Below are 14,224 nucleotides of genomic sequence, written 5' to 3' on the forward strand. Positions count from 1 at the left end.
TTTATCGACTTGTTGAGAAACAGACTGGTTGTATTCAATTCACGTAAAGTGAATTACATGTTCTTGACAACCCAAAAACCATTTACATTCCTTTTTTCGGTACCATCTGATTATCACACCACATCGTTGTACACGTCTAATGATTTCATTCCTCTGGTCGGCTCGTTGCCTTTCTCTGGCCGCCCCATCATTGCAGGCAATAAGCTTGGTACGCCGTGTACCGTCGGTTGACTGCATAAACAGAAATGCTTATACTATCTATCCTATGAACATTAGGTTTTAATAATACAAGAAAAGTACATGATACAAGAAAATGTCATTAGACTTTTTTGTCAAGCACACAGAGATGTACCATCTGCATAATTTTGGGGCCTTATACCGTTTACACCCTGTATAATAGTGGACAAACATAAGATGTTTTTCTTACAGCATCATGTTAATTTGAAGCAAATAAATTTAATACAGCTATGACAATTAATTGAAGTTTGTTAATTTATACCATCAGATTTTCCATGTCCCTGAAAGTTCTCTTTGCTAATGGGTCTGAACAATGAATGAATATCAGTGAGAGAAGGGTGTCAGTTTTCTAATACTGAACTTGAAAAATATTGTGCTTGCCTATAAAAAAAAAGGTAGTCAACTAAGTAATAACCTTCACTTATTAATTCTTAGAGTGCATGGAAAAAGTTTACATAAAAGAAATTATTTCTACAAAAGAGCTGTAATATGGAGACAATGTGGTCATTATTCTTATCTGCTTTAAATTTTTAACATGCAGTTTGAGTCTTGAAAGGCACATAAGTTTGCCAGCTTTCGGTCGAAAAGGAGTTGTCAGGATAGTAAAGTTTTCTGTCCTTTCAATTCAACTTTCAACAACTCACCAGCTCTACTATTTGATCCTTTGTTATCTTTACTCCTTAAATTGTTTACTTTGCACCAGGATTTTCCATTACTTTATTATCATGAGTTTTTTATCTACTGTATCATACAGAATTTTTTTTAAGTATTGTGTGATATCCCTGAAATTACGCTGTAATATATAGTGCCAGGAATAGGACTTTTAGGTTCAAATTCGTGTAACCCTGAACATGGTTTTTCCAGTTTAACTGGCTTTGTTAATCAAAAATTAGGAATTTGAACAATATTTACTTTATTAATAGTTATGTACAATAATTAATTCTTCTCAATTCTTTTATCAAGTGAGAGCTGACAAAAAAATCATTCCTGAACTGGTTTTAATCTGTTTAAATAGTGGACTATGTTAGTGGCTTCCATAGCATCTACCAGAATGCTTGAAACATTAGCAAACGACACTCCAGCATAAGATTTATCACCAAGTGTGATATCTCACTCAAAAGTTGTTCAGTTGGGAAATGACACTGCCATAACTGAGAAAGAACATGGGATGAAATGTGAACGATTTGCAAGCATGGTATAAGATGAGCAGATGGTGTAAAAAAGTCACTTAATTGACATACATACATCAAACATTGTATAAATGATATTCCATTGTTTTAGGCTTTCAGATAATCCATGACATCCATGTTTTACATTCTTTGGAGTGAAGACAGGTGGGAGGTACACTTTGAGGTTTCACATTCAAAATTGTATGAAGATATTAAGTGCTCATGTTTTCACCATTAGGCACTTTCAACTGTGACAATGCAAAACAAAATAGTTTGTTGTATTCTGTGGTATTATATTCTGAGCTAATTATGAGAATTCCCGCAGAGTGTGCAGAATAGATTAACCTGAAAAAGTTAGACTGGCCATGGGAGTGTGTGTTAGAGTGTGTGTCTGGTTGTGTGTGAATGTGTGTACTGTTGTTAGAAAAAGAGCCAGGGCTCAAAAGCTAGTGCGAGTGCTGTTTTCTGTTGCATGTTTCCGTGCTCCATTCATCAATGTGCTATATGTGAATGTTTGCCTTTCCCCGTTTTATGTATTGCTCCACCTGAAGGAGTTGTGTTCTCAGTTTTCAAAGCTCGTGTAGGTCATTGTTTGGCATTTTGGAATTCAAACACTGTCTTCCAGTACATACACTGCTTCATGAAATATGATTGAACAGATTGACTACTGAATTCATCGTGATGGATGTGTCACTGCCAGACTAGCAGGCACACAGCGTCAGGTTTTGCTGTGGCCTCTTTGCAGACAGTGAGAAATTGTCTTAATTACTTCAGCTAACCATGCATTCCTCCGGAACTAACCGTCCATATGTCGTGTTGCCCATATCCCGTATGCTCCCACTTCGCTTTGTCTACACAAGGAGAGGCAAAATTTTACTACTGTCATTGTAGACTGTCAAGGTATATATGCCAATGATTGACACAATGTCTGTGTTTTAAAGCCTTCAGGTTTTGTTTCATTTTCATTTATTTTTCGTACTTGCTAAAGAAAGGGCTGTGAGCTTGGATCCCCATTTGAAACACTGAAACTTGAGGCATTGGTAGTCCGTTAAATTTTGTGTAAATTAGATTAGTGTTAGAAAATTTACCTTATTAGGTACGTAATCCTGTTGTTTTTATTTTTTTAGGATTTCAATATAGTGTTTTGTTTGTACAAGAGTTCATGTCTGTATTTGGCAATGATTTCACGGTAATACGGTATTTATAAGTGTATACTATCAAAATACATCCTGGTGCATGTTCATATACTTAACAAATCTTATTGGTCATATTTTCTCCTTTTGTGTGTATAGTTTTGAACTATAAATGCCGTGATTGATTTCCTGAACAAGTAACTTTGACCCAGATGATCCCATGGAAATGTCATGTTAGTAAAATCTATAAATATTATTATACAATATTATATTAACTGTTATCTCAATAAAGCAATCAGGAATTAGCAGCATTTCAGGCATAAAAATTCTTCAGTGTATTGATAAATTTAACTACTTTTTTCTAAGCAATTCATATTGTTTGCTGTTCTATGAAGTGATGCCCAGCAAACGTATGTGAAATAAATAATGATGACACGTGATCTTCTTATTTTATATGTTAATGTAACTGTTAAGGTCCACTAGTAATTTACCCCTTTTCTATACTTAAACATATGTATCCTGGCAGTTTTTCTTCATATGATAAACCATATAAACATGCGCAGTTGAGCATATATTACTGTTGTTGTTGTTGCTTGTACATTTATACTATAAAGTAACTTATTTAAAAGTAAATTACCTTTGAATGAGTAAAAAGTGCAAATAAAAGTGAGTGCATAATATGTAATGACTTGAATGTCCTCCTACTTGAGATAATGACCTAACATTGTGTACACATTTGTGGACATTCATAGTTTGAGACATGTTACTTTTTTGTATGAAGACATGCATTTACACACATCCAACTCTGGCTATAAGTCCAAATATATTCCTGTAATCCAAGCTACTGGGAGGTAACTGTACAGAAAAGAACTGTGAGAACTTCCATAGTTTGCCATCTTGGAGCTCCAGGGCACCCACAGATTCCTGAGCATCAGGTGGATGTTCAGGCCTATCATAGAGGGATCTTTGGGATTCTACCCATCTTTGTAAGTAGCCTCATGTTTGACATGATGATAGTGTGCAACGGTGCCCAAAGTTATTGATGTATTGCATTAATAAGACAATATATATGATGCATATTTTTTCCTGGCAAGCACGGACACTTCAGTTTTTAATGCAGTCAAGGAGTGTGTTTTCAGTTAATGGTTAAGACTGTATCGTATATGTTAACTAGGAAAAAGAGAGTGAGTGGAATGGAATATGTGCTGACTGAAAACAAGTTAAACGAGGAATCCTTAATGGAAATAGGCAGGTATCTAACTGCTCTATCTTTGTGTTCATGGTTTCATGCCTGTTTGAGTACAGGTAGTTCAACAAGTTATTTTCCTCCTAGTTTTTTGTCCTTGTCAGTACAGTAAGGACTACAACTTATTCCAGTGCCCTATATGGTCCATCATTTTAAATACAGTGTGGTACAAAACATTCTGTATGTTCCTACCAGTTTTAGGAGATAGCAAAGTTTCCTTTCTTGTAGTTAGCCCATCTGTCTTTTAACTAGAAGAGTTGTCTAAAAAATGTAGAAATATTTTGGGTGAAATTATTCTGATTAGGCTATATTTAATTTAAAAGCTGTAATGATAGAGATAGAACATTGTTTCAGTATGTGCTCTGTGAGGATGAGAGAAAAGGCCATTTGAAAAACTATGTATTTCTGTAAATAGAATTATTTAAACTTGTTGTCTTGTGCCACGAAGTCTGGAAATGCTTCATAACAATATAGTTCATGCAGAAATTGGAGTACTCTTGAAATTCATACAGTTTGATGAATATACCTTGATATAAGGACAGTTGTGCTATTTTTTCATGAGGACGTGTAGCACGTACGGAAATCTAAAAATAAGGGAATCATGTTGTAGTAGGCTGTAGGGAAAAGCAGGATCAGCAGTTAAAATTTTAGTTTAAATTAATCACATTTTGAACATCTTCAACAGTAAATCATCATCACTAATGCCGTGACCATGTGTGTGCCTAAAAAATTCACAATTTCTATTATTTTTGTCCAAGTTACTAAAATTCAAACTTTGTAAACCCCTTTGTGGCTCACCCTGTATGTTACTGCTTTAAAACAAGATATTTCCTAGAATAAATCAGCAAGCTTCGAGTCATATATTTGCTTGCTCTTCCTTATGAACATAAATTGTAGTACTTCTCTTCTTTGTATAACAGAATATAATGATGCGAGATGAATCTGCCGACGCTAGTAAGTGGTGTGGGTGACGTGAATTAAATCTTCTAGTACCTTTGTTATTTGGGACTGTCGTTACTGCAGAGGCTATAGTCTTTCTGATAGTGATGTTAAAAGGACAGTACGCTTTTGGTATTCATCTGTTCACTTCACTAAGGACATCGCAATACTTGCTGTTGTGCTTTGTGTTATTGAAGGTAGTGATATGATGATGCCTGTATCTCATCATACTATGAACTGTAAATTGCTTCTGTGGCCTGGACCATATAATTATTGGTCTTTCTCATTCAGAGGTTTGAAGACAATAAAATTAAAGATAACATATTCTATTAATTTTTTTTTCTTGTGGCGTAAATGAGTTCTGGGATAGAAGTAAATAGTAAAACACAATCATCTACATATTGTGCATGTCATAAAATTAGTTTGATCTATGCAACATTTAACTGTTTGCCTTCCTTGTCGGCTCCTTATGTGCAGTACTGAGTGTCGTGTATTAAATTTATAGAAGCAACTTATTATATCAGCCTTGACTTACATGGAAATCTCATTTCCTACCAGAACAATGTTATTTTTTTACTCAATCTTCACTGATTACAAGAGCCTGTTGAATGCCAATAAACTCAGTGTGTAGAAATAGTGTAAATGATTTTTAAAAACCACTGATTTGTTTCAAACTATACCCGTTCATAGAGCACAAAAGGCATGAGTTTTAACTGTAATGTTATTTGGTAAACTTTCTGCTGTTTGCTGATTTTTGCAATAAAAGAGTTGTGAAATACATAATTTGAGACATAATCATCTTACCTTAAAATTACCAAGCAGAAATAGATAATTAAAAAATACATTCTTTTGCAGGTGCACAAAAACTGTGATTATGTCAGCTTCTCCGAAGAAGACAAAGCCTGCAAGAAAGCCACCTGCAAAGAGAAAAGCAGCTAATGGCTATAAACTACCAGAACCAATTCCACTGGGAACAGTTCTCATAGATATGAGTAAGAGGAGCTGGAAGATAGGGCCTTCTATAGGGATTGGTGGCTTTGGAGAAATTTATTCTGGTAAACCTGTTTTCATGATTGTGCTGTGTTATGGTGTAATATAAAAGAAAGAGCAAATGACTTTTTTTTGATTCCTCAATTTGAAGACTGCCTACTTACTTCATGTCAAGCACCATGTAGAAGAAAATTATTTCCTCCCATTGGTTAACAAAAATAACTTTTTTCCCTTTTTTTTTTTTTTTTTTTTTTTTTTTTTTTTTTTTTTTTCCCCCCTAGTAATCTCTATTGGCTGCAATACATTTTTGAGAAAGTTTATAAAACTGTTGTAAGTGCTCAATGAAGGTGTCTTGTGGAACTAGAGCTTTGAAATGTTATGCGGGCAGCAATGTACTACAGTGTACTGGATCCCCTGATGATGGCAAGAAAAGATGCACCTCATTCACGTAGCTCAGTGAAGTCTCCAGCAGTTTCCATCTATGTTGTCATCTTTGCTTCTCTCATTTTGTGTATCAGGAAGGTTTTTGGAGTTTAACAAAGTTTGATGTTTACGTATCAATTACCTGCATTATGAAATGAGTTTTCAGAACAAAGCAGATACATTTACTTCAGTTGGTTCATGCTAAATTGGGCAATGGTTATTTCGATCTCTCTTAGTTCAGATGTATATGCATGCATTAACCATGGTTGCCATTTGTTTGTGCTAAATTCGCCAAAATTTTTTGATGCAATTCATATTTTCATTGCTTCACATAAAGAAGGCTAGACTGTCTGATTGAAGTTGGAAAGGAGAACCTCTTCTCTTTCCTTACAAGCAATTAGACAGGAACATGACAAATTGTTAGGAAGATAGTGAGAAAGAGATGGAAACTGGTAGTTGACGTAGGCCTTAGTAGGAGAATACATTTGCACAAATTTAGTTAAAACATTAAAAACCTAAGTAGCCAGCTGTAGAACTTACTGGACAGAAGCCTCCAATAGTAGCAGAAACCATAAAAATATGCAAGACTTTCTCTAATGTTAGGTAACATATGGTAGTTAAAATGTTGAGTCATTCCATGTCAAATCAATACACCTATTTTACCTCATCCTCTTAGATTTTGCTAGAAGTTGGTATACTTCTAGTGGGCACAGAGACTAAGAAAAATACCAAATTTCAATTTTTTTTATCTCAAACCATTCCTGAAATATGGCTATGTAAACTTTTCAAAAACCAGCCAAAAATGTGTGAGCGGACTTTCTTTAAATTGCACTAGTAGCTGCCGTAATTGAGCTAGAAAACTGGGAAATGTCATTTTGCAGCATTTTTCATGCTCTTTCCAGGGATATACAACAAAACATAGCTACTAATTAATAACCTTTTTCAAAATACTAATTAATATTTTGATTTAATTTTTTTACAAAAAGTACATTATTGAAAATTTTCAAAATGTTTCCTCAACTACTTCATACTGTTGTAAATCACATGGCAAAATATAAATGTGGGATGATGATGGGTTCATTCTTAAAAAAAATTATTCCAGACTCATGTTTTTCACTAACGGCCCTAGTTTGACCAAATTGACCTTTAACAAAGAGGAATTTCTTTAAAATATACTGGAAGGTAAGTAAAAAAGTATTAGAAATATCAAAACATCACCTTATTAACCCAAAACTAATCAGCATATTTTATAATTAAGTTGATTGCTTATTTGAATTTTATACCACTTCACTAACAGTGTATTAACCGATATAACAAAAACAAGAAATTGAGCATTTAACTACAAACTGAAATAAAGTATGAATAAGTACAAGTATTTACATAATAGTTCTGGTCCATGATGTTTGAAATGGAACTATTAAACAAATTAAATATGTAATGCTTGTTTTTGAGTAACAGGTATCTGTACATAGCTAAATTTAACACAATAGGTACTAACAATAATTGTGAAACAACTTTCTATAAAATATACATTAACACTAACCTCAGACAAAAATTAAGTTTTGAGTTGAAAGCAGTTTCCCAATAAACAGTCTTGGAACTTCACATATTACATTTTAATAAAGCTGACTGGGTTTGGTTTACATCACTTTCATTAAGAATGTATGTTCTCCCTGTCGGAGTAAATGGATTCACTTTTGTGAGAACATCCACAACTGATTCCCACAGGACATCTGCATGTGCAGGATAAGAGAATGACTTAGCTGGTCCACATGGATGAAGAAAAGTTATTTTCACTTCATCAAGTTCTTCGGTTCTTTTTTTTTTTCCAAAATGCACCCAAGCCACCAGTTTCTGCCATATACAGTGGTGACATAGCCTGATACATCTTGTAACTTCAGTTTGTCTGGTGATGGAGTTACTTCCCTCTCCCAACTCTGCATATCACGTGAGAAGCATTTGACTATTAATTTTGATGCAGTGTTGGGAATAAAAACGTGAAATTGCTGTGTTCCTTTGATTGTCAATGCCTCTTCAAGTCGCCTTTTTAAGAATATTTATGAAGCAGCATAGTCTTCTTGAGTGGAATATGCAAAATCAACATTTGTGATGTTATCTACTGCCCACTCAAATAGATCTCGTGCGGTTTGGATCTGATTTTGGTATGGCCTTTGCAAACTTGCACGGGCTGCCAGTCTCTTTACTGAACCCCCTACTCCATCACAAGGCCGTTTCCCGTGTGCTGTGGCTGAAAAGTGACACTCAGCTTTTATGTTGAAGTCTTCCTCATGAAGGCAAAGGTTCAGCAAGTTGTTATTCTTTTTATACTGAGCGGCAGATCTGTCGGAATAATAGTATATATTTTTTGGAATCTTTTGAAATTTATTTGTTAGACATGAAATTAGCTTCTTTTGAAAGGTGTAAACTGCAGTTGTATTGTGCTCCAGGCAATCAGAAACAATGCCAAAGCTCATATGCTCAATTTTGTCTTTCTGTTTGTAATATATAACAAAAGGATAAATGGTAATCTGTTGTCTTGTCCAGTGGAAACTCTGAGCTTCATCCTGTAGAACTATATTATAATTTTCTGAAAAATCACATATGACAACAAATTCAGATTCCATAAGGTTTTCTCTTGTGGAGTTAAGGAATGTTCGTTGTTGCTTGGCAATGAAGTCATGCTGAATCAAAGTCGACATCTTACTACAAAATAAATCTCTGAATTCTTCAGAAGTTTTCTGAACAATTTCCAGATTACATCGGTCAACTGACATCCACTGTCGGAACTGAACTTGTTCAATTAAGTTTTCATGAAAAGAGTCTTTTAAAATTTTACGTATGACAGTTTCTCCTGGTCAGTATTCACAGTTTCCCATGTTGCAATCGACTGATGATGGGTTGCAAAGCATTTTTGCAATGCACTGCTTATAATTGTTTAAGCTTCTGTTTGTTACTGTATTTAGTTTGGCATTTTCTATCATTAATTTTATGTTTTGGTGAGTTGTGCACACGCAGACCGTGTGTGTGCCACTCCGGCCAGCTAATACAGTGTTTTGGTCTCAACTCAGCAAATTTAGAGAAACCTATTTTTATGTTAGGAAACTTGTCTTTAAAATGCTTGTAAGCTTCTTTAAGGTTACACAAAATAAGTCTTTTTGATATTTTTGTTTTATTTCCACTTGTTTCTATAATTGTCACACAATCTTCAATACCTGGCATTGCCCTGCTAACTTCATCATTTTCATAAAATGAATGTACACTTTTGACAGCTTCTGTTGGTAAACACTTACCTGGTTTTGGGTTTGGACCTTACATGAATCCTTTCTCTTCAAAATTTTTTTGGACTGCCGAACAATGTAATTAGGAGCATTAAATTCCCTTATTATTTTCCTGACACTTCACTTTTCAGGTAAACTTGTAAGAATCATTAGTTTTTTGCTCTACTTACAGAATTTTTAAACTTTCTTTTAAGATTTTCAAGAAGGAGTCATGAGTATCAGTATCTGATGAAGTTTCAGGAGCAACAAAAGGTTTGTGTGTCATTGATGAGATTTTCTTCACTTTTGATTTTTGTAATGCCTAGATGTTAGTTTTCTCTTGTCAATTGGGGACTCACTTAGTTCTTGAAGCGTTGTGTTAAATGTTTTAACAGCTACTGAAGTTGGAGTGAAATCAGGGTCTTGGTCTTGGATGATTATCTCTGATCCAGAAGATTCTTCTTAAACACTTTCATCAGTGATGAGTTCTGGTGTATTTTTCAATTTGGTTACATCTTTCCTACATTTATCACAAATCTTGGCACCACTTGGTATTTGAGAAAATAATTTGGGCATCCATGTTGTGCCTTTCGCAGTTTTTTTCTGTCTCTAATAAAATGATTTGACTACTTCAATGGATTACAACGCTGCTCTCTTACAGCACTGCACTTTTTACTTGGTTCCATATTTATACAAAACCACTTATAAACTGTCCTTCAATGTATAGATTTACTTGAAAATGAACTATTAAATATAATAGATACAGACTGGTCAACACAGAGGTAACAATTGATTTGCAGTAAAACCACAGTGCACAATAATGCTGTAGGCACACAAAGCCTTAGACGGTCACAATGCAGACTACATCATCTCAACAATGGCTCCAGTCTCTGAATTATTGTACAGACATCAAGCCCTAAATCAAAATATTAATTAGTATTTCGAAAAAGGTTATTAATTAGGAGCTATGTTTTGTTGTATATCCCTGGAAAGAGCATGAAAAATGCTGCAAAATGACACCTTTCCCAGTTCTCTAGCTCAATTAGGGCAGCTCCTAGGTTCAATTTAAAGAAAGTCCGTTCACACATTTTTGACTGGTTTTTGAAAAGTTTACATAGCCATATTTCAGAAATGCTGTGAGGTAAAAAATTGAAATTTGGTATTTTTCTTATTTTCAGCACCCACTATAAGTACACCAACTTTCAGAAAAATCTAAGAGGGTGAGATAAAATTTTTATTTAAAGTGTGTTGATTTGACATGGAATGACTCTGTTATGAATTATGTGGTGGTGGCGGCTGCAACAGGCATGGGATAAGTGTAAACCTTCAGTTGTTCCATACATTTAAGCATCACTACTAAACTTTTAGCTGCAAGCATGGGGGGCCTCAACCATCTGACAGATTTATGGTACAAACATTTTCTTCAGGCAATTGTCAACTAGCAAAAATGTTTCACAGAATTCACAACACAAAGCTGTATTTGATTCTTTTATTTTACTACCATTTTTGGTTACTAACTATTATCTTGTACCTGTGTCATTGTAATTGGAGCATGAGTTATAAACATAACTACAATCACAAAAATAAAATGCAAATGGCAAGGGCATTACACTGTGGGACTCATAAAACTGAAACAAAAACACCTCACATATTATAAAAATGGAAACATAGCAATGCAGCTAAGGGCAAATTCATTGACAAAAATATGTCAATCTGGTTCAGGTTGAAAAATAACATTACATGGTATTAGAAACTGACTAGGTGTAGGTGATATATAAACAGATGAACTACATGTCAGTGGTAGGAAGCTACACAGAATACAAATAGCAATTAGTACAATGCAGAGATTGGTACCAGCAGGATATTTCAGCCAGAGTAAGAGTACAAAACAGTTCCACCAGCTGATGAAAAAGTAAAAATAAGTAAAAATGGCAAGTTAAAGTGTAGATTTTTCTTTCTTAAGCTATGTTTATAAATTGTACAACATAATCATTTTATTAACCATCAATATTTTTTTAGAAAAAGTGATTCATTTGAATTCAAGAAGAGAAATAGTGGTTACTGTTGTCAACTTAGCCGAGTCCATCATCACAAATCATTTGATCGTAAATACAAGTGATGTGGAACAAAAATAAAAATATTGGTAAAGTCCATACACCTTAGTGGTCACACCAGTTGAGTACAGAAGTAAAATACAAGGTACAGCACAAGTGAAGATAACAGAGGATAAAGATATCAACCATAAAACAACAGAGGAGGCAAAAAAAAAAAAAAAAAATATACATTCATTTAGGGTGTATATGGAAAGACAAGGCTTAAAGTAACAGGAAGTTAAAGGAAGACATTTTCACCGGAATATGTGTAGATTTTGCAAGATTGGTCTTGTGACAGGGTCCTCTGGAATTTTTGTAATATATTATAAGGTACAAATGCTAAGTTCATATAACAATAAGTGTTCAAATATCAATATTACTATGAACCATATCCAGAGGAGAACATTTAAACCACATTTAAAACAATGAACTGGCTAACATTCTCTACCATTTAATTAAGTAAATGCCAAAAATCCTTTAAGGAGAGTGATAAATCTTAAAAGTGCAGAACAATATTAGGTAGTGTTATCAACTTCAAAGAGTCTGTTAGAGCAGATGATTTGGTCATAACATATGAAGAATATGGAACAAAAATAAAGGTATTTAAAACATAAGAATATGCTGGAAAAGTGTATGTATCATAGAGGACATATTGGCGAAGTATCAGTGTATGGCAGTAGATATGATGAGGCTATAGATGTTCGTGGAATAAAATGAATGGAGATCATCATCATAAGATATAATATATGTCAATCGGGCTAAAATAACCCATTGTCAGATAACTTACGTAACTGTCTGTACACATCAAAGACACAGCCATAGGGAATTCATGCACATATGTCATGACAGCTGAAAACAAGCTGGAAAGTTACCTCAGCATATCTCATGTTTCTATTTATGCTTGCCAAAATCCTTAAAATTTTGAAATTTCTGTTTTCTTTTTTAAATATTGTTAGGTCCTGGATATTTATAGTTGCATTGTCTTCTGCAACAGTAAATTTTATATGTGGGTGTACTCTGTAGATACAATTATTAATTACAAAAGGTATGTTGACAACACCTTTATTCTTTTTCATGGAGACTATTTCGACATACATCACTTATATCAGTTATTTAACTGTGGAATTGTGGGAGGACTTAACCCTTTGAGTCCAAAAAGTATGAAAAATATATAACCTTTATCATCATTGGCAAAAAGTAATCAATCAATTGTTTTGAGGAGGTAGTTTCACTTCCTGACAACAGGGCCATAAAGCTTACAGCCACCTGTCATTTTGTGGGTGGTATTTGAAAGCAAATTCACTATTTTCCTAGACACAATCCCACTAGCAACAGCATTGGTAGTTTCATGCCAGAGGCACTGGTACTTCAAAAAAGAAATTAATAAAATGTTGGTTTCAGGCAGGAACCCTTGGTACTTAGAGGGTTAAGAAGTTGAATTGGATAACAGTGGAAGGGATAGGAACTGGGCTTTCGATATAGTTCTCTGTTAAGAGATTACTGCTCACTTGCTCGGTTAATGGAAAATTCTCCATGGTACATTCTATATTGCAAGTAATTTAACAGCATGTTGTCTCTGACTTTTATTACATTGTACTGTGAGCTAACAAACTTGTTGTTTCACAAAACAAATATGTAATTTCCCTAATCTTCATCTGAAGCTAAAACCTCAGGCCTCTAAATGCACTCATGCACTCTTATAGTTTGTGGTTGCACTTGTGTACCTCTCAACAAAATAAGTTCCTAAATTTGGCATGTAGTAGGATTCAGAATTTAGTGACTCTTAATACTGTAATGCAGTGTGGATGAAATATTCAGTTGAAATCTCTGGGTTGTTTTCAGTCTAATACTGTAATGCAGTGGGGATGAAATATTTAATTGAAGCCTTTGGTGTGTTATCAGTCTAATTTGTTATTTTTAAGTTGTAAAATTTCTGTGTAATACATTTAACGTTTGTCACTTGATAGTTAGTAAATATCAATCACTAGTCAAAAGCTTAAGCTTTGTTTACTCACAACAAAATATTCAAACATAATTGTTTTTCGGCTGGTAACTAATGAATTTTGAAAGCGGTACTTGCATGTTTTCTCTATGAAAACTGTCGAAAAATTGTAGAATGTGTGTGTTCTTGTGAAGCCTCTGACAATAATGAACAAAATAGGAACAAGTATACACCATTCTGTTGTGGTATAGGTGTAATTTTCTGTTTTTGATGAACAAGAAATGTAAATGATATATTACAGGTTCTAAAGTGTGATAAATATAGTGGTCTTTTCTTTTGCAGCACGGGATGAATCCTCAAAGAGTTCGGAGTACCCTTTTGTAGTTAAGATAGTAAGTAACAACGAATTGCTTTTTATTAAGAAGTGATGGTTTTATTAATGAAATATGTGTTTAATTTCCTGATAAATCAGAGTTGAGAGTTGAAATGCAACTCAAATTCCAGCCCTTGCCTTTTTAGAGTAATGCATGTACCTTCTGAGCTACTCAAGCATGACTCACAACATTATTAAGTGTTTTAACGTGCCAAAATCTCTTGGCTGCTTTTCAAGGCTCTCACTGAGTCTCCAGTTTCTTATTTTTATTTATTTATTTTATGTGATGAAGAATGGTCTAACTATAGTAGGTCTAACAGTCAAAAGCTTTGTAACAGTCGGTGAATCAAGTATATACAGTTCAGTCAGTCAGAGAATTGCCAGTGAAGGGAAGGAGTCCATTTTTAATGCCTGACTCTCCT

General features: G+C 34.2%; 1 protein-coding gene across 1 annotated transcript in view; it reads left to right on the forward strand.

Moving 5' to 3' along the window:
- LOC126352566 (serine/threonine-protein kinase VRK1) overlaps positions 1–14,224 on the forward strand; it is a 223,389-nt gene that overhangs the window by 46,818 nt on the left and 162,347 nt on the right. The window contains exons 2-3 of the mRNA XM_050002697.1: positions 5,580–5,779; positions 13,772–13,821. Of these exons, the coding sequence (XP_049858654.1) occupies positions 5,599–5,779; positions 13,772–13,821 (231 nt within the window). The 5' untranslated portion in view covers positions 5,580–5,598. The remainder of the gene's footprint in view (positions 1–5,579; positions 5,780–13,771; positions 13,822–14,224) is intronic.

Source organism: Schistocerca gregaria, chromosome 1, assembly GCF_023897955.1.
Source record: "Schistocerca gregaria isolate iqSchGreg1 chromosome 1, iqSchGreg1.2, whole genome shotgun sequence".
NCBI classification, from domain to species: Eukaryota; Metazoa; Arthropoda; class Insecta; order Orthoptera; family Acrididae; genus Schistocerca; species Schistocerca gregaria.